Source organism: Malus domestica, chromosome 15 (assembly GCF_042453785.1).
Source record: "Malus domestica chromosome 15, GDT2T_hap1".
NCBI lineage: Eukaryota > Viridiplantae > Streptophyta > Magnoliopsida > Rosales > Rosaceae > Malus > Malus domestica.
In genome coordinates this window covers 21,193,654-21,215,101 of record NC_091675.1, presented here as the reverse complement: position 1 = coordinate 21,215,101, position 21,448 = coordinate 21,193,654, and the positions used below count along the sequence as shown (strand labels likewise).

The 21,448-nt window shown below is 38.3% G+C and overlaps 2 protein-coding genes across 2 annotated transcripts; both read left to right on the top strand.

Moving 5' to 3' along the window:
- The first annotated feature begins 7,168 nt into the window (after window positions 1-7,168).
- Window positions 7,169-9,343, top strand: LOC103401119 (probable anion transporter 6, chloroplastic). Its single transcript, XM_070812776.1, has 3 exons — window positions 7,169-7,344; window positions 7,734-7,984; window positions 8,520-9,343. The coding sequence occupies exons 1-3, from the start codon at window positions 7,169-7,171 to the stop codon at window positions 9,341-9,343; spliced, it is 1,251 nt and encodes a 416-aa protein (XP_070668877.1).
- A 9,634-nt stretch (window positions 9,344-18,977) lies between these two features.
- Window positions 18,978-21,097, top strand: LOC103401116 (AAA-ATPase At2g18190-like). Its single transcript, XM_008339830.4, has 2 exons — window positions 18,978-20,103; window positions 20,425-21,097. The coding sequence occupies exons 1-2, from the start codon at window positions 19,084-19,086 to the stop codon at window positions 20,923-20,925; spliced, it is 1,521 nt and encodes a 506-aa protein (XP_008338052.3). The 5' UTR covers window positions 18,978-19,083; the 3' UTR covers window positions 20,926-21,097.
- The last annotated feature ends 351 nt before the right edge of the window (window positions 21,098-21,448 follow it).

The following is a 21,448-nucleotide window of genomic DNA, read 5'->3' as shown; positions in this document are numbered from 1 at the left end:
GTTCATTGTACATCGTGCAGCCAGTTTTCGTCAAGTATTGTTTTTATTCAATTTTAAATAAAACAAATTACAATAATTTATAACCGCATGATATACGATGAACTGACATGATTAGAGGATTTTCAGAATCCTCACAAAGAGGATCCGGAAAGAATTCTCATTCATGGAAAAGAAAACTCCAACCTTCCTCTATTAAACACTAAATAGATCTAAGCCACAAATTGATAAAAACTAGCAAGAAAGAGATCCCACCAGTAACAATGCCAATAAAGGCATACACATGGAAGGTGGTGGTGTTTCCGCCAAAGCCGGAGCTGTTCACACCTTCCAAGAGGTTCACGACAAGTCGCGTGAAGAAAAATGGACTGCAAATCTGAAATTGAGTGAGATAGCCTTAACAAAAAAACTTCACTTATAAAGCTTCACCGACAAAGTTTCAACCCAAAAACTTCAACCACTCAAGTTATGTGCCCAAAGGAAAAAGCATCAACACTACAACATGTAAAAAGCTTCACACACTCTTGATCAAGATAGTGTTAAACAAAATTAATTTATGGGGTCCTATGACTAGCTTCAACCATTCAAGCTATGTGCCCAAATGAAAAAGCTTCAACCATTCAAGCTATGTACACAAAGGAAAAGACTTAAACCACTTTTTTTTTTTCCCCACAAAAAAGTAAGAAGGAAATGGGCTTAAGAACAAATATATATGCTTGGGCTACATCCAAAAAAGAAAAGGAATTTTTGAAGTCTTTTTTCTTCAATGACTCAAGAATATCAAGTCACCTCATTCGACTATCCTTTTCACTTGGAAACTTAGGAGACTCCCACTATATGTGTGAAATCTCATTCTTGGATTTCACTGTTATAATCTACGTATTTGTATTATTAAGATTTTATATTATTTTTCGATAATTTATATTAATTTATTTGAATTTAGATTTCAATTAAACTAATTACGAAGTTGAAGTTTGGAAATTAATTATTTAAAATCCGTAGACCTTTGGAGGTCACAATTTATATTTTCGAATAGATCTCGAAACCACGAACGTATAGGTAAAAGCCGTTTGCGAGTCCAGATTATAATGGTATAGTTACGGACATTTGAAGTTGTTCTACTAAACTATAGTTTTTAAATGAGATAAACCCCCACCATGTGGGAGTTTAAGGGAGCCAATTAGAGGTAAGGAAGGGAGCCAATCAGAAAAGAAGGGGGAAAAGGACCAATGAGAAAAAAGGAGGAAAAAAAAAAGGGTTATCTCCCTTCCAACCCATGCACACACCACCAACCCGACTTGATTCCGGCTTCCTCCTGCCATTTTTTCCGTTGAAACGCCACATCCACCCCTGCAACCTCTTCCACAATTTCCCATATATCATCTCCACCCAAGATTGTGGGTTTTTAGGTCCAAATTCGCGAGGAACATCACCGGAGTTCAAGGGAGGGTTTGATGGTGATCCACCATTTTTGAATGTAATCCCGTCAATCTCCACCACCATTAGACTCCCCTTGAGCCCTGGAACAAAGCCCAATCAGTTTTAGGGGTGACGGAACATCGGAGTGGACAAATTGAAGCTCACCCATTATAGGGTTTCCAACGGGTGCGAGCTGATTTAGGGCCTTTCCCAGAAACATTGGACTTGGCCACAGATATAAAACTTACTCTACTCATTGAGATCTTTATTTCTATAAATTTTGGTAATTTTTAAAAATAGTTGAATTTTTCCGGTAAGTCGGGGTGGCCGACCGCCGCCTGTGGTGGCGCGTGCGGCGGCAGCCTGGCCAGTGGGACGACCGTGTCCTTTGAAGTTCAAATAGATGCCTTGATTTCATAATTGATACCCGTATGACGTAATTTGATTGTTTGGACTTAGTTTCATTACAATATCTTACTTGGTCAAAATATGAATTAACGATCCGACCGTTGGATCGTCATCAAACCTTAATATGTGATAAGAACATAATATTTTTAGATCATAGAAACTTACAGATCAGGAATTTGACGTACGGATCTTCCCTAATTGGATTTCTAAGTTTGTAAAATAAATTGTTGATCGCCACTTAATTCTAGTAATTGGTGGAGATCCGACCTTCGGATCACGATGGGATTTTAGTATGTTGTTCTAGAAGCATAATGTGGACTTTGGGAAGTTATGGATCAGAAATCCGATATGCGGATCTTCATGATCGAATTACGTAGAGTTGTGGACCCTATCTTTGACCGAGAGTTGACTTGTGGTCAACATGTCTCGAAACGGTCTAAATAATAAAATTAGTACTACGGTACTAATTGAAATCTAGTGGGCCTATATTGGTTAGATAGTGATTTGATTATTATCTTAATTTCTTGTATTGGTATGATTTGTGAATATGATTTTGTCTTATAAATATGATTTCTATTGAAATGTGATTTTTATATATTTAACCATAGACCTATGCTTATTAAATAGGATTTGGCTTGTGTACTGATGATGTTTGTGATATATACGTGTTTAATTATCTCTTTAATAATGTGATTGATAATTATGATGAATGTTATGACAATTATGGGATCTAAATATTGTTTGATAATTATTTGGATATGATTGCCAACTGAATACCTATTTGAACTTGGCATTACTACCTAGCATGAGATGAAGATGAAAGTCAGGAGATGAGTTAGGTACTTTATTAGATTTTTAGTAGAAATAGTAATTAAGGGAATTCCTTGTGTTGTGCTCCATATGACTATCACTGCATGATGAGATTATGTCTATGGTTCTGCTTGGTATATCCGCGATGGGGGACCATACGCATTCTAGAGATGATGATGATTAGTTGTACTTGGTACATTTGATAGGCGATCATATTTAGTTTGGTTCCGTTGAGTGGTTCGGAACCCGAGGTTGTTGAATTTCGTGGAATAGTCTAAAAACCCATTATTTGGAGAAGTAGGTGTTGGAGCAATTATGTTTTTATTTAAATATTTTAAATATATTTATATTTCGGTTTATTACAAACATTAAATAAAAAACATAAATTGTTATCAACCTTTGATTGAAAACAGTTTTGCATTTGATTGCAGCCGTTTTACACCCCATAAATCCTTTTTAACTCCCTTGATTTCTAACGTCTACTTATATATATATAGGAAGATGGTATATATATAAAAAAAATACAGATGAGAAAAAAAAAGTTTTTACAAATATTGATTTAAAAACCAACATATTGAAAAAGTGTGAGTTCGAAGGTTCTTCCGGTGTGCAAGGAAGAATCTTATCAAAAGAATAAGATTCTGGGTTGTTTTATCCTGGGGACGACGTAGTATTTGTGAACTGCTTGCACATTTTGGGTAGAGCTGCGAAACGTCTTAAAGAGAGCGACTTAGTCCGCGACTCATCCCAAAAATCATTCACCACTCAAGGCTTCTACATTTTTTGGGTAACTTTGTTCATTTCTATTTCAGTTTACAACAATTTTAAGACGAGATCAATCTGCCATGGAATCTGAAAACAACACCACACTCGACCTTAACAAGCCTTCCAAGTTTGAGGGTCTCCACTTTAAGCGTTGGAGGCAGAAGATGTTATTTTTTGTCACCACAAAAAAATTGGCTTCTTTTTGCACCACTATCAAACCAACTCTCCCTGAAGAGCCCACTATTGCACAGACCAAAGCTTTACAAACTTGGATTGAAAATGATTTTCTTGCTAAGAATTATATACTTAATGGATTGTCTGATGACCTTTATGACTACTACTCTGATTATGGTATTGCTAAAGATTTATGGGAGGCACTTCAGAAAAATATGACACTGAGGAAGCAGGAGCTAAGAAATTTGATGTTGGTCGTTATTTGAAATATCATATGGTTATTAAATCTGTTGAAGCACAATCTCATGAATTACAGAAAATTACTGATGAAATTATTTCTGAAGGTATGGTTTTAGATGATCAATTTCAAGTTGCTGTCATCATGGATAAATTGCCACCAACCTGGAAAAATTTCAAGAACTCACTCCGCCACAAGACAAAAGAGTTCTCCCTGGAAAGCTTGATCAGTTGACTTCTCATTGAGGAAGAGGCCAGGAAACAAGAATTGAAGGAGGAAATTTTGGTCGTGTCAAGCAACCAGAAGGCTACCAACTTCAATTGGAAACTCTAGCTGTGCTGAAGCCAAATGGGAAGAACATGAAGATTCAGAACAAGAATCACAACAAGCGCCTCAACAACAACACAAACAAGGTTCAGAATCAAAAACCCTCTCATCTCTAGAATAGGTACCAACCCCCCTCATGTGTTGCTTCTGATTCGTGATGGTTTGAATGCTATAACTGTCACAAGCTGGGCCATTTTGCCCAGAATTGCAGAAATAAGAAAAGCCATGCTCCACAGGTAAATCTTGTTGAAGAGCAACTGATTGCAATGATATCAGAAATCAACTTTGTTGATGGATCTGATGGGTGGTGGGTGGACACTGGCGTTTCTCACCATGTTTGCTATGATCGTTCTCTTTTCAAGACTTATTCTGTGGTTGAGGGAAAGAAGGTGTTGTTGGGTGATTCGCACTTAACTGATGTTGCTGGTACTTGAGAGATGGAGCTGAGGTTCACCTCTGAAAAAACCATGATACTGAAAGATGTGATGCATGCACGCTCCAGCAATAAAGAAGAATTTGGTCTCGGGCTTTCTTCTCAATAAGACTGGATTTACTCAAACCATTGGAGCATATCCGTATACTCTTACTAAAAATGGGGTTTTTGTGGGAAAGGGATATGCTACTGATGAAAAGTTTAAATTGAATGTTGATGCTATTAAAATGTCATAATTGAGTCATTTGATGCTGATTTTTATGAGAATAAATTTCCTTTTAATCTTTGAAATAGTGGGGGTTCTAATTCTTCTAAAATTTATGAACCTACTATCAGATACCCCTTTATGGGAGAAACCGATTCCAGTCATATACGGTCTGAAGAAATTTTGATTGATCATTTGACGAAAGGACTAACACGAGAAAAGGTTTGAAAAACCTTGAAAGGGATGGGACTAAAGCCTGTAGAAAATTGAGTCATTTATGATAGCAACCCAACCTATAGACTGGAGATCCCAAGAAATAGGTTCAAATGGTAATAACAAGTCACAAGTGATATGAGTGAAGCCTTGCTAATTTTAATTTGGAATATTATTCCATGTCCATCCCTACGAAGCATGACATCCTGAAGCATTTTTAGGTTGAGATTTTTTCTCTTAGTAAGGTCTATACTCTATGTTGAGTGTGATATCTAGTTACAGGAATATCCTTGATAGTCTTACCTATGTGAATGTGGAAGTGAGGCCGCTTCCTATGAAATCTTGGGCAAGTTTCTAGAACGTTCACTATACTGAGATACAAGCACATGGTCGTAATGTGCTGGCTTTTTGAACTTCATCTCAATAAAGTTATATGTGTTGTGTTGTCAGAGATAGAGTTCAAGACAATAAGTTACTGTAGTATAATCTGGATCACTAACACTATGTACAGGTTCAAGTTGAGAAACACCTTTACTTATGCATAGCTTTATGATATGTTGCTTGATATATATTTTTTAAATAAAAACAAGTTGGGGATTGTTAGAGCAGTTATGTTTTTATTTAAATATTTTAAATATATTTATATTTCGGTTTATTACAAACATTAAATATAAAACTTAAATTGTTATCGACCTTTGATTGCATACAGTTTTGCATTTGATTCCCTGCGGTTTTGCATTTGATTGCAGACATTTTGCACCCCATAAATCCCCTTTAACTCCCTTGATTTCTTACGTCTACTTATATATATATATATATATATATATATAGGAAGATGGTATATATATAAAAAATACAGATGAGAAAAAAAAAGTTTTTACAAATATTGATTTAAAAACCAACATATTGAGAGGGTGTGAGTTCAAAGGTTCTTCCGGTGTGCAAGGAAGAATCTTATCAGAAGAAGAAGATTCTGGGTTGTTTTATCCTGGGGACGACGTGTTGTTTGTGAACTGCTTGCACACTTTGGGCAGAGCCGCGAAACGTCTTAAAGAGAGCGACTTAGTCCGTGACTCATCCCAAGAATCATTCACCACTCAAGGCTTCTACATTTTTCGGGTAACTTCGTTCCTTTCTATTTCAGTTTACAACAGTATGCTTGGCCTAACTGTGTCACTCTAGCCTTAGTTTTATACATATTTGTGTCAATGGTTTCGAGAATCTTGTGAGTTGAGTTAGAAAAGATGTTGGACGTCTAAGTGACTCTTTCGGGATTTTCTACGATCGATTATGATTTCATAAGGTATGAATTTAGAAGATATGGGAATAATTGTTATTACTTTGATCAAATTAATTAATTAATGCAGCTAGAGAATGATTTTGTGTTTCGTCGGTTCTTAAATATGATGTATGTTGTGAATTGCGATATCATGATGAGACATAATGATTTATATGTTGGATAGGAGAGAAATCTTGTTTTCATTGGAGTTGGTTATGTAGCCTACATCTAGGAATTACATGTTGTCAGTTTATAATAAATAATTGAGGAATGCTATGCTTTCTGCTTGAACTTAGTGGAATAAACGTCTAATTTTGTGATAAGTGAACTACGAATGGCTTGATCCCTATTGAAGGTACGTAGGCAGTCTAACGAAGAGATTGGATGCAGCCATAAAGTAAACGAAAAATTACTTTGCAATTTGATTTTCGAGTTGTGATTTGCCATATCCCAAAGATGGGATATGTGAGATATACGAGTATTTGGTGACGTCACGTGTCGATCCTAGACATATGTCGGGATCGGGGCGTGACAATATGTTACTACACTTCGATACTCAGAAGTTTTGTGATTACTCAATGACTTTGGATTTTTCAAGTTCCCAATCAAGAAGCTTTCCTCACTCAAGAACCTAGGGGAACATTGTTTGTATCATACTTGACCAATCCCGAAACTACCAAGCACTAATCAACTTCATACCTTCAAGGACTTACTGAAGGATTCATGCTAAGGCACCCTTGCCGAAGCACAAGGGGTTCCCTCCAACCAGGAGGCCAATCAAAGAAGACCATTCTCCTACAATGAATCCCTAATGTCATTATTGTACTTAAACTAGTCATTAGAACCCACTAATGATGATTATGCTTGAACCTATGTATTTGTGTAAACCTTTTACTATTAATGAGAACTCCTCTACCCCGAGAACCAACCACCGAAACACCATCAGCCTCCTCGTCCGTCTCACTATTTAATCAGTCAAATTTTATGATTATTGGAAAACCGTTACCCAATAGAGAATCTGTTACCGGACTGATTCGGTTACGGAGAATACCCGTTCAGGTTTTTTACGATTTCAGGTATGGGGAAAACAAACGGGTTCGATTATGGGGATGGCACATACGAACCCAATCCGCCCTGTTGCCATCCCTAATCTTGTGTTTGCTTCCCTATCTCTATATCTTTATATATTATCCTCACTAAGTGACCGGAGTAACCGTGCGAAGGTCATAAACTCGACACTTCACATTGTTCCAAAGTCTCGCTGATTTTGTGCATCAACATAGTTTAAAGTTTAAATAACAAGTTTAAACTTTTAGTCAGAATATATGTTTTTTTAACTGCTTCTGTTGTGTTTTAAGAGTGATCAGCTGCAAATTAAAGAAATTAAGCGTTTAGTAAACTGTATTTTAGAAGTGTTGTGAGTATGAAAAATAGTGTAAGTGTTTGGTAATATTTAATGTAAAAGGGATATAATTGTATATAATGACAAAAATAAACATGATAGTGGGGGTGATGCCAATGACAATAACGGCGAGGGCAATGATTGTGATGGTGGTGGTGGTGGTGCCAATAAAGGGGTTTGGCGCTTGGGCTGCAATAAAGGGGTGCAGTGGATGGGTTGCAAAGTTAACAATAATGGCAAGGGCAACAACAACGGCGATGATGCCAGTTTTGTATATGATAGTGGTGACGGTGGTGGTGATGGTAGCAACAATGGTAGTGGAAGTTGTGGTTGTGGTGGTAGTGGTGACGGTTATGGTTGTGGTGGTGGTCATTGTTAACTACATTGTAGTGTTTGGGAATTGAAGAGAAAATTAAGAAGAAAGATGAAGAGAAATAGATGAGCACAGAGAGTTTGAGAGAGAAACAATTGATGGTATTGATACTCAATGAATATTTACAACTATGAGAATACATTTTATATAGCCATCATGACTAACTAATTCAATAACAACTATAACAACGCAGCCACATTCTCAACCGTCTAACTAACTATTGTTGAGCTAGAATGATATATTCAACATCCCCCCTCAATCTCAATTGGGTTTCCCAGTTTGAGATTGAAGCCAAATGAGTAAAACACACATGGCCATTTAAACTTCTGGATTAGAATCGGAGAGACAGCAGAACCAAGGTACATGCCAGTATATACCAGTTAAAGTACTCTGCTTCTCTCAGACACTAGAATCCATTTAGAGAGTATGTTATTCATAGCAGGCATAGCGACACCAAAAGAAGATTCGGAGCTTAGCGCAGAGGAAAAAGAGCTTATCATGGGTGGAAACATATAAGGTCATTCCTTGGAAGCTAATATTATCAAAACCACCTGTTTGGACTCTTATAGTCTGCCACTTTTGCCACAATTGGGGAACATTTATTCTATTGACATGGATGCCAACATACTACAATCAGGTTTTGAAATCCAACCTCACTGAATCCGGGCTCCTTTGCGTCTTGCCATGGTTGACAATGGCTATTTTTGCAAATATAGGAGGCTGGATTGCAAATGCACTTGTCAGCAAAGGTTTCTCTGTAACAACAGTTCGCAAGATCATGCAATCAATTGGGTTTTTGAGACCAGCCTTTTTCCTCACACTGATGAGCCGTGTCAAGACACCCGTAATGGGAGTACTATGCATAGCATGCAGTCAGGGATCTGATGCATTTTCACAATCGGGTCTCTACTCCAACCACCAAGACATTGGACCTCGCTATGCTGGAGTATTGCTGGGACTCTCAAACACAGCAGGAGTTCTTGCTGGTGTCTTCGGTACAGATGCAACCGGCTACATACTCCAACGAGGTTTTTGGGATGATGTATTTAAGGTCTCAGTTGTATTATACATCATGGGCACATTAATCTGGAACTTATTTTCAACGGGGGAGAAAATTATTGACTTGAGAAATGCAGAACAATCACAGCGGTTAATACGACCAGTCCAGGTGGGTTCGTCAAATCACTACTCATTTTCAAATTTGCTTTACAATCACAGAAATCAAGAAACACACCCTCTTCGGCAATCGGCCTTCAATGAAGAAAGGGAACAAGAACTGCACTCCGGCAATCAGCCTTAATGGAGCTGCACACAATAACAACAAACAAAACTTTTCAAGAACTTTACTTCGGCTATCGGCCTTTAAGGAGTAACACACAATATCTGAGACAGAACTTTTCACTCCGGCTATCGGCCTTATGGAGGAAACAAATTGCATTCAACACAATATCGAGTGCACAAAATCGCAAACAATATTTAATCAAAGAATCTATTTGTCACTTAGAAGAAATGGCAATCGGCCTTCATATTCTTCTAAATCAGTAAATGGCTATCGACCTTGATACAAGAATTAACACAGAATTCCTCACTGAGACAATCAAACAAACATTTGGAGTGCATAAAGAAAGATGAAACATGAATCTTCAGTTCTTGATTGCAAAACGCACAGAGAAACACCAGAAATCATCGACCATTACATCCAGAGAAACACCAAAAATCATCGACCATTCAATCTAACACGGCGGATGTAGTACCACCTAGGACCGAGACCCATCTTGCTCTTGGAACCCGGCAAGAACGAAATTTTGTATGAAATAACACTTGCACCTGAGCATTTGTTGTTCTGTTGAGAGCCCACGTGATGGATTCTGATCGAATTTCCAAAACCCAGTTGGGAATGATCAAAACTTCATCTCTCTGGAACCCCACTGAAGAACTTGACGGAAAATTCAAGAAAATTTGAAGAGAAAATCTAATGAAATGAAAACGATGAAAATGACAAAATCTAATGAAAAACGGAACCACCAGAATCATGGCGTGAGCCTGGTGGCTCTAATACCATGTTAACTACATTGTAGTGTTTGGGAATTGAAGAGAAAATCAAGAAGAAAGATGAAGAGAAATAGATGAACACAGAGAGTTTGAGAGAGAGAGAGTTTAGAGAGAGAAACAATTGATGGTATTGATACTGAATTAATATTTACAACTATGAGAATACATTTTATATAGCCATCATGACTAACTAATTCAATAACAGCTATAACAACGCAGCCACATTCTCAACCGTCTAACTAACTATAGTTGAGCTAGAATGATATATTCAACAGTCATGGCAATGGTGGTGTAAGAGGTTAGGTTGGGTGGGGGTAGGTGATGGCAGTCACATTGTTCTTTAAGTATAAAATGTGTTTTGAAAGATAAATAATGTCATTTTTTATTGTTTAATAAGAGTATTACAGGAATTAAAAATATTTATTAATGTATTCCTTCAAATTTTCCTATGCTTATAAATGTCTTCCTTCAAATTATAGCTTAATCCAAATGGAATGTTGAACTTGGTAGTTTACCTTAAAATTGATACATATATTTAATATAAATTTGCATTATGTCCACGATATGGGATAATATGTTATTTTGTAAACTTAATTTAGGAAATCAGTTTCATTTTACTCTTTATTTAAGTGACAATATTCTAGTACTACACAATAACTTTTTCACCGAAAAAGCTCACAATATCTTCGTTTGACTAGGAAAAAAGGTTATCAAAATCATTTGTTTAATAAATATTACAGTTTAGTGGTATTCATTTTTATTTATAAATGAGAGATCTTAGATTTGATTCTCTCTAAAGATAAGTTTAAACCACATTATTACTAACATATTGTGAGGTTAAACTCACCCATTCTCCTTAGTGTAAATAATATGTTCAAAAAATAAATACCAGAAAAACGGGGAAAGTAGCATTAGGGTTATTTACCCAAAAAAAAGAAAGAAACAAAGCATTAGGCTTTAGTGTAGAATTGCACATCAACTGAAGCTCTACAACACCACGTGTAAAATACTTTTGAAATCTTTAAGCCGACGCATTGTTAATTTTTGTTTAAAATAAATACCCATCAGTGCTTAAAGTGAAAATAATTGTTTATTTTCAGTCCAAACACAATGCAATTAAAAAACAAGACAGAGTCGCGAAAATTTATACACAAAATTCATATTCGCACTACGACGATGACGACAATTGTGAATGGGTCGATAAGACAGGTGCCCCCGGCTACGTTTGAGACAATGGCAATGGACCCCGAGCTTAACACGATGATTAAAAATGTGATATTAATGGTTTAATATCCATGTCGTCTGCCCAAAACTCTAAACGTCCAGACTAGTTGTACCATGTGATCATATTTTATAACCAAGCTTAACGCTTCTTCGACAAAGTTGACACAACTATGATAAAGTGAGATAAAAATTGAGTTTTATATGATTAAGCGAAAACAAATTTAGTTATGAGACTAAAAATCAAGTCTCAAGAACATAGTAAGAAAATAAGCCTTTACTAAATAGTTAATACTTACAAAACCGTAATACTAGGGAGGCCAAATTGTGTAAACCAAATTATGTGGTTGTTAATGATTGGATTATTAATTAACTGTCAATTAACATGTTTACTTCTTATTAGTGACACATCATTTGGCATGAACAGTTGGTCTCCCTTCATGTGTTACCCTTGTCACATTTTTATATCACATTTTTACTAAATAAAAATAGAATTCGCATGTGTTGTCGGGTTTTACTTTTATTTAAAATGTAGTACAAATATAATATAAAAAATGTGATAAGTATTCTTTACACTCAAATCAATTAAGGGAAATCAATTTTTACAGCTATGGAGGCTTTTCTTCTGCATTCTCTGAAAATGCATTTGTTGTCATCTGCAATCTCGTTAATTGGATTGTTTATGCCAACTCAAACCTTCATGGTATTGATGCCCTTTAATCCTTTTAGAGGGAATGCATATTGGAATTAGATTCGATGCTATTTCATATTCTCAATTCTTGCTGGCATGCTTGATATTCCCAATCTCCTCGATACCAGAATCTAGTTTACTGATTGTAAGCATTACTTTTGTTATGCATTGAGGATTAGTTGTCATCGATAAAACTAAATTGAGCTTGGATTTATTCAACCTTATAAGTAGTTAGTTGAACATTGAAGTGCTTAATTTGCTCAAAACCAATTGGGTATTCGTTTGTCTAGCAATTATAATCTTTGGAAAGTCCAAAAAGATTGAATTTTTAAGCCACCCATTTCCTGCTATTAAGCACGATTGTATTGATCCCATTTGAATTTTCACAGCTTAAAGTTGCATTCTTGGAACCTAATATGTCAATTTTTGAGCTAAACTTCAGCAGTTGGGTGCTTTTTGGGCTACAATATATATGTTCCAGGAAGTAGAAGGTCAAAACTATTGGTAGATGTGAGTTAGGCCATTTGGCGCCCACCCTTTGCACCCGAATTAGAATTCCCTTGTTCTTTTAAAGATATTTTCTGTGATGTTTAATAATTAGGAAGGATTGCGCAAGATTAATGCTTACTTTTATTGTTCATTTGGTATCAAAACTAATGGAAATTTCACTTCTTTATCCCGTTTTTTCTTTCTATTGGGGCAAATGAATAGAAACAATTAACACTGCATGCATCCTTTGTGTTTTGTGATATAATTGTGTTTGCACCTTGTTAAGTACCACCTTGGCCTTGACTTGTCATGAAATATAATTCCAATTTAGTCCAGGAAGCCAACTTTTATCAGGCTTGGCCTTATAAGTATTGGGACATTGCGTGGCACTAAAGCAGAATGACATAATTGCGTTTTTTGTTTCAAATTTAGTCTGGTAAGCCAAATCTTGTTCTGTGATTCTAAATTAATTGTGTTCTCTGGGTGTGTTGCAGATTTTTGGGTGTTCGATATGCAAATTCTTCCTTGAAGTAGCTATGTAATTTGGCAGTATATCTTGATGATGTTGAATACGGCATTGCCCCATGACGTATAGCTATGCTTCACATTTTGTAAAACCCTAATGAGTTATATATATTTGATGTTAGACTGTTAGTTAATGTTTGTAATTTTGGTTAAAAGATCTGTAATTAGTATTGGAATGCAAAATGTAAAAACAAAAAAAAACAAAAAACAAAAATTGTGAACGGGTGTTAATGAGTGAAACATGTGACTTATTAGATTAACAGGTTGGATTTGGGTGACTTGTTAGCTTAACAGGTTGAGTTCATGTGACTCATTAAATTAACAGGTTGGGTTGAACCCGATCTAAACCCAGTAAACCCGACCCGTTTACAGGTGTAACGACCCGTTGTGAAACCCCATCCCAAATTATGTATATTTTCATTTTAACAAAATTATGAAATTACTATTTTGCCCTTATCCATTACCCAATCCGGATTTTCCCCCTTCCTTTTTGGATTTCTTCCTATTATTTTAACACTCTCCTCTCCTCTCTGCCTGCCACGTGGCAGCTCCCTCTTCTCTCTTCTCCCCTGAGTCACTCTCTCTCTCAGCTCACACTTTCTATCCCTCTCGCAGATCTCTCTCTCTCGGTGCTCTCCCCTATTCGACGACAAACACACACACACACCAACCTTCGAACCCATGACCCACATACACCAACCTTCGAACCCAGGACCAAGAAAGTAGCACCATGGAAATTGGTGCAAGAGGTTAGAGACTCTGGCGAGCCCCGGGACTTTCGAACCAAACTCCGGCCACCTCACGGTGTGTTGTAGGTGCGAATCTCTTCCTCTCCTCCTAAGTTTCAATTTGATAACTAGATCACACCATAGGGTTGAGTAATGGAGTCGATCAGAGCTTGGGAAGCTTAGGTATTCTCCCTAGCAAAATTGGAGGGTCCTCTAGCCCAAAGCTTTGGGCTGGGCTTTTAAGCCCAAAGCCCGTTAGAACCCAAGCCCAGGATTCGGCCCAGGCCCAATCGAACCCCAAAACCCAAGTCGCAAGTGAGTGGCGCGTGGGCTTGCACGTGAGTGGTGCGTGGGCTTGCACGTGGGTGGGCGTGAAAAGTTGCCAGTGCCAGCAAGTGGGGCACACGAGCCGCCGCCTACACATGGGTACACGTGAAAGGTTGCCAGTGCCGGTAAGTGGAGCACACACTCCATCGTGGTGGCGCTGGCAACTTTTCTGGCCAACTTTTCGATGATCCATCTTGGCTCATGGCGGCGCGTGGGGGTACCCGAGGTCCACATTATGTTTTTCAACATACTGAATCTGTTTATGACGTCCGTTTTCTGAAATTCAATCGTTATGGTAGAGTTTTATTAATTGTACCCTTTATGTGCTTAGGTGCATTGGCGATTTTGTCCTTTCTATTTCACACGACACTTCGACGACGTGGTATCTATGAGTGGACCCTTTCTAAAATGCATATTTTACTATTAGAAATGCATACATGAAAAGCATGATTTAATGGTTACGTTTTATGAAACGTTTATGAGTAAATTAGATTTACATTTTATGAAATATCATGCTTTACTAAGAATACTTTGGAATACCATACTTTATCGATTTTTACGTTCTTTCTTGTATATATGATGGATGACTATATACTATGAAGATGTTTTGAGATATAATGTTTGAGCTACTGAGCTCTGTTGAGATATATGTACTTATGGTAGAAAGATTATATTCAATGATTTTTGTGCTTATCTAGTGGTCACTACATATATGCCTTGGGGTGGGTGCTGCAGGAGCTTACGGGCGATTGATACTATATGCCTTCTGGTGGGTGTTGTAAGAGCCTATGGGCGAATGAAGAGTTCTCTATGCCTTCGGGCGATAATAATACCACTATTTAGCACATTATATATGATATATGTTTTACGAAGGTTTTATGGCATGCTAGGGTTTTCGGAAAAACTTATTACATATTATACTATTGAGTTTTCATAAAACTTTGGGGATTAGTACGTTGTTGAATAACTGTTTCGATATTATATATATATATATATATATATATATATATATCAACTTGGTCCACTTATATTTGTTTTGCTCCCCCTCAGGACATATGCACGAGGCATACGATCCGAGCTACGAGGCATTCCCTTACCAGTGATATCGCGTCATCCTCTTTGCTTTTGACATCACTTGTAATAGCAATTTCTGTTACACTTTCCACTTGTATTCTGAATTAAATGTATGCTTTGAACATGTCATGCATTATCACTATCATTTTATTGACGGTTGAATATTATTATTATGTAGTTCGAGCAAATTTTATATGCATGTTTCATATGTTCTCAGCATATGCATTCATTAAATGGCTTGTGTCACCTTCAGGTGTCAGCCAACATGTGGTCATCCTGCTGTCCTCTGGACATCAGGATCGGGGCGTGTCACTTGTCTTGAATTCTTATGGAATGGAAGGGCAATTTTGAATTTTCACTATGGTTGGGTTAGATATTTTGAAATGTTGTTTTTTGGGTCTTAAATTGTGTACCTTATGGGGCCCACTCTTTTTAGTTTGTCCCCCGACCTATTTTTCCATCTCTTATCTCTTCTATCCCTGTAAGGTTCTCTCTCTCACTTCTCTCCCTCAACTCTCTTTACAAATGCAGAGGATAACACCGTACTCACCATCGTGTTTCAACGAGTTTCAACCATTAACCGCCATATCCTTACTCCCCTTAAACTCCCCTCTCAACCCTGCAACATCACCACGGTTGTAGAGTCGCCATTTCTAACGAGTTCCTCGACTTTCCGACACGATGGTAAAGTTTTAACCTTTTTGGTTGTCCTTCCCTCGTCTCCGGTTGAAGACTAACTCTTTTGCACATGTTTTGGTCGTCGAAACTACGAAGAAGCACCTCAGGGAGACTTCCCCAGATTCCGGCAAGAATGCCGTGGCTTCCAAGCCGTTTTCCGGCTAACTCCGGCCACAACTAAGGAAACTAATGGTATGATTCGAATGCTTATTCTTTGGGCTTCAATTTGGTATATTGTATGACTTGTTTTGGTTCAGTTTTAGGGTTGAACGAAACTGGGAAAGCTCCAGCTTTCTTCTTCATCAAAACAGGCCAACCCGGCCTGAAATGGGTCGACCCAACTCGTAAATCCAAACTCATTATGAACCCTAGCCCAAAACCCTACTACTTAACCCAGGCCCAACTAACCCAGCCCAATCCTAGTAACCTGGCCCAACCCAAAACTCTGACCCAAATCCAGAAACCGGGCCTAACTTTTTAGCCAAGCCCAAACCTAGTTTCGCCCCGACCCGGATGGAATATTCTGTTAGGGAATAAATTCTATCAGGGAATATTCTGTGTTGACTTTTTTTTTACGTTTACGAAATTTACCTGGGACTCTTCTTAGGGTAATTTGATGCCCTGATTCCAAATCGGATGTCTGTTTTCCCAAATTCAATCGTTTTAGTATAGTTTTATTAATTGGTCCATTTATGTGCTTAGGTGTAATTGTTTGTGGTGTTTCCGTCTTCCCTAGTTTGCATGGCTCTTCGACGGAGAAGTATCTGTGAGTGGACCCCTTCCAAAATGCATGATTTTACTATTAAAAATGTATACATGAAAATCATGATTTAATGGTTACGTTTTATGAAACGTTTATGAGTAAATTAGATTTACGCTTATTGATATTTCATGCTTTACTGGATTTACTTTTACTGAGATATTTATGAACATGATTTATGATATGATGTTTGAGCTATTGAGCTCTGATGAGATATATTTTGGAAAGATTATGTTCAATAATTTTTGTGCTTATCTAGTGGTCACTATATGCCTATGGGCAAATGATATCTATATATGGCTTTGGTCAGGTGCTGTAGGGGCCTATGGGCTAATGAAGTCCTTCGAGTGACTGAAGAATTCTATATGCCTTCGGGCGAATGAAGTGTTCTATATGCCTTCAGGTGATATTGATACCACTACTAAGCACACTATATATGATATATGTTTTATTAAGTTTTATGGCATGCTAGGGTTTTCGGAAAACCTATTATACTATTGAATTTTCTTAAACTCTGGGGGTTATTACGTTGAAGAATAACTGTTTTAGTATTACTTATATATCAACTTGGTCCACTCATGTTTTGTTTTGTGCCCCCTCAGGACTTAGAATCGAGGCGTACAAGCCTGACATTAAGACACTCCAGCGTCGACGTCTTCGAGTCCTCTCAGTGTAGAACCCATTCCTTTGTTCATTCAATTTTATATTATTCCTTTTTAGTGTCTCAGATTAGTTGTATGCTCTGAACACGTTCCACAATTGCATACTTATTATAATTAAATTTACAAGTTTTATTTATGTCGGTTATTTGTTTTTAGTTGTCATGCATCCTAATATGGATTCGTCACCTTCAGGTGTCGGCCAGCACATGCCTACACTGGTATGTTGGAGAATATCAGGGTCGGGCGTGTCAACAGGTCTGCCCGCTTCTCATATTAAGGTGTAGCCATGCACACCACATGCACATTACGGAAAAAATTTCACACAAATTTCTACAAGTGAACACTTGAACTAGAAATTGTTCCATCCCCGTCTTGTAGCACGTCAAAATTTGAAATTTATTCCACAACCCATACGCCCCAACATGAAACACAAACCCTAATTAACTTCTAAGTATTAATTCATCTTACAAACAACCCATTTATTCCATAAATCATTGATGAAGGAATTTGGAACTAAACACCTTACCTTAATATGCCTGCCGAAGCTTCAGTCGCCGGAAAAAATGGAACTTTCCGGCCAAAACAAAAAATATGGCAACTCACTCTTCTCACCTCTCTCTCTCTCACACATCACTTTGTTCGAAATCAGGGGTATGAGGTGAACCCAAAGCCCAGCTCACTCATCTCACTTCTCTTTGGACTTCCATCTCTTCGAAATCGAAGCTCAAAGATCTGAGGAAGGGAGAGAGTAGAGAGAGAGAAAGTGAAAGAAGAGAGAGAGAGAGGAAGGGAGAGAGAGTAGTGAAAGAGAAGTTAGAAATGGGAGGAATAACCCATTTATATGTGGGTATTGTAGTAATTTCGATTTTGTGCGTGGTGTGCAGGCCAGTTTGTCCTATTTCTTTCTCAAGATTAAGAAATTGTCCCATTTTGGGGTATTTCCCTAATATTTTTGCAGTGTTCACAACTAGCATGAGGTGAAGGTGCAAGCTGATAGGTCCAAGTATCAAAACCATACTTGACATGTAGTCAATACTTAAAATTTAAAGAGTCCCATATCAAACAAAAAGCATGAACGACTAATGAGACTTAATAACAAGGGTAATGCTAGCAAGACTAAATTTATATAAGAGAATATAGATTGGGCATGGGGTAATAATTTCATATTGATCCGCACCCATTTTTAATAAGATTCCGACTAAAAGTCCATGTCATGCTCGCAGAAAAAGCTTGAACGACCTTCAACAAAAGGGTACCTGTACCCAAAATCGACATAGGTGGGTAGGTAGAGAATACCTAGAGGCGTGAGACAACTCTCTCTAAGGAACTCAGCAAAATAGCACCGTAACTTTGGGAGAAGGGTGCCCCCCTTTGGTTAAATTTTGTAAATTAAATGACATGGAAGTTGATGATTAAATTATTACTTAAACGTTGATTAATGTGCTTATTTTTTGTTATTGATACATCATTTAGATTACAAATTTAATCTGTCTAGTGTTACACTACTAATAATATTTGCTGAATTGCCGACGCCAAAGTCAAGCTCCCACGTCCATGACATTGACGGTTTTACATTTATTCCACCTTTTCCTTTTTTTTTTTTTGTTTTTTTTTTGGAACACACCTTTTCCTTTCTTTAGCCCCAAGAAATCGCAGCTGCGGCATCGCCCGAATCTTTCCTCTCTCTGCACATCAACTTATGATAAAATTACTAAACAGTCCATACCATTTCTTCTGTTAGCCAAAAGATCATTACATCTATAAAAACTCTGCAGCAAAATCACTTTTCTCAAATTCTGAAAACAGAGCCGCCATTTTCATTAAACCTCAAAAATGTTTTCTCTGGACAAACTGAAAGACCAGATGCCGACGACGGTGTCGTCGATGTTCTCCGTCTACGCTTCCGTCACCACATTCATGATGCTGTTCCGCTCCGTCGCCAGCGAGCTCATCCCCGCCCCCTTCCGCTCCTACATCTACAAAGCCCTGAATTACCTTTTTGCCCCTCTCTTCTCCCGTGACCTCACTCTCGTAGTCGATGAGCTCTCCGGCATGACCCGCAACCAAGTCTACGACGCTGCCGAGGTTTACCTGCGGACAAAGATCGGGCCCCACACCGAGCGCCTCCGCGTCAGCAAAGCTCCCCGGAAGAAGAACATCGGCGTCGCCATCGACAAGGACGAGGAAGTTTCCGACACCTTCGACGGTGCCGTCGAGCTCAAGTGGCGGTTTATCTCGGAGACCGAGAAGGGGAAGAACGACAGCACATCCGAAAGGCGGTATTTTGAGCTGACATTTCGTAGGAAATACATGGACAAGGTGATTTCCTCGTACCTGCCTTATGTTCTTGCTCAGGCAGACGCCATTAAAGCAGAGGAGAAGGCGGTGAAGCTCTACACCCGCCACCTCTGGTCGAGATACAACGACGATGACGTGGCGAATTCCGAATGGGGGTCGGTGAACCTGGAGCACCCGTCGACTTTCGACACCATGGCGATGGACCCGGAGATGAAGAAAATGATCGTGGAGGATTTGGAGAGGTTTGTGAGGAGGAAGGAGTTTTATAAGAAGGTGGGGAAAGCTTGGAAAAGGGGCTACTTGCTGTACGGGCCGCCAGGGACCGGAAAATCGAGCTTGATCGCCGCCATGGCTAACTACCTCAAGTTTGATGTGTACGATTTGGAGCTCACTAGCATTTACAGTGACTCTCAGTTGAAGAAGGTTTTGCTGTCCACTACCAATCGTTCTATTTTGGTAATTGAGGACATTGATTGCTGCAGAGTGGATGTTGGCAACCGGGATTCGGATTCGGATTCGGACTTGGATTCGGATTCGGATTCGGACAGGAGCCGGGTTAGTACTCTTTTTTTTCGATGCCCTTTGTTTAATGAATCAAGGTTCAATGTTTTGCTATATGAAGCTCGAAATTTCAAATTTTTATTGTAGTAGCCAATTGCTACAATTGTTATTAAGGCCTAATCAGAATTTTCGGAAGTTCGTTTGATGTAATTAGGGCATATTTATTGAGAGATCCTATATGTACTGTCATTAGGATTTCTCTCATCACGTGACTACCCAAATTAGTACTTTGCATCTTCCTGTTTATCATGTTATTTTCAAATGGGCATTGGCATTGCGTTGCAACTTTACATGGAGTTAATGTTTAATTTGCAGGTGACACTTTCGGGTCTATTGAACTTTATTGATGGATTGTGGTCAAGCTGTGGAGATGAGAGGATCATTGTGTTTACCACCAACCACAAAGACCGACTGGACCCGGCATTGCTGCGTCCGGGTCGAATGGACCTGCACATTCACATGTCCTATTGCACCACAGCTGGGTACAGGATCTTGGCCTCTAACTACCTTGGCATTCAAGAAAACAACCGCCATCGCCTCTGCGGAGAAATTGAAGGGCTGATTGAGAGCACAGAGGTCACCCCTGCAGAGGTTGCTGAGGAGCTGATGAAGAGTGATGATGCGGATGTGGCTCTTCAAGGACTTGTCAACCTGCTCAAAAGTAAGAAGGCTGAGAGCAAGAAGAAGGAAACATCGCTGCCGTCGGTTAAGAAGCAACAGCGGCACAAAAAGGGGATCAAAAAGTTGCTGCACATCCGTCTTCCATGGTCGAAATCCTCATGCTTGTTGCCTGGCACCTCGCATGTCCTAGTTTAATGTTTCAATCTCGGGTAATTAACCCTTAAACCCTTTCGGAAATCTCTGGCTAGTTTCAAGCTCTCTTTTGTGATATCTTATGTGATGTAATGACTTGCTGAACTTGGTTTTATGAATTCGTGAATGTAAACACAAGAAATTAGATGGAATTGCAGAAACAGAGTTTACTCTACTTTTTTTTCTTTGACACAGCGATATTGTAATTCATTCTAAATCTAAATTAGGCCTGCAGTGTGCTTTATACTCTGCACTCAAGTTTGAATTCTCTTTTTCATAGTTTAGAGTCAAACAGACCTTAATCATAAATTTAAAAAATAAAAAGGTCAAGTTAAATTTCAAAACTAATGGTGTACCGTCTTGACCCTATATGATAGGTGGAATAGCAATCTTTTCTCTAAGGCGGATGTTGGAGAATGTTTAATTGGCTAATAGGGGCTAACATGAATGGACTAAGACGTATAATATATATGTGCGGAATTCGATACATTTTATTGTGTTACTTTGTCCAATTTCGTCGCCCTTA

What these genes read in the sequence shown, in the direction of transcription:
- LOC103401119 (XM_070812776.1), top strand. Translation starts at nt 7,169, where the DNA reads ATGAGAACTCCTCTACCCCGAGAACCAACCACCGAAACACCATCAGCC. An exon ending in CAGGTTTTTTACGATTTCAG is followed by an intron (nt 7,345 to 7,733) that starts GTATGGGGAAAA and finishes TTAATGTAAAAG; the next exon opens with GGATATAATTGTATATAATG. An exon ending in TGGTGATGGTAGCAACAATG is followed by an intron (nt 7,985 to 8,519) that starts GTAGTGGAAGTT and finishes TTCGGAGCTTAG; the next exon opens with CGCAGAGGAAAAAGAGCTTA.
- LOC103401116 (XM_008339830.4), top strand. Translation starts at nt 19,084, where the DNA reads ATGTTTTCTCTGGACAAACTGAAAGACCAGATGCCGACGACGGTGTCG. An exon ending in CGGATTCGGACAGGAGCCGG is followed by an intron (nt 20,104 to 20,424) that starts GTTAGTACTCTT and finishes TTTAATTTGCAG; the next exon opens with GTGACACTTTCGGGTCTATT.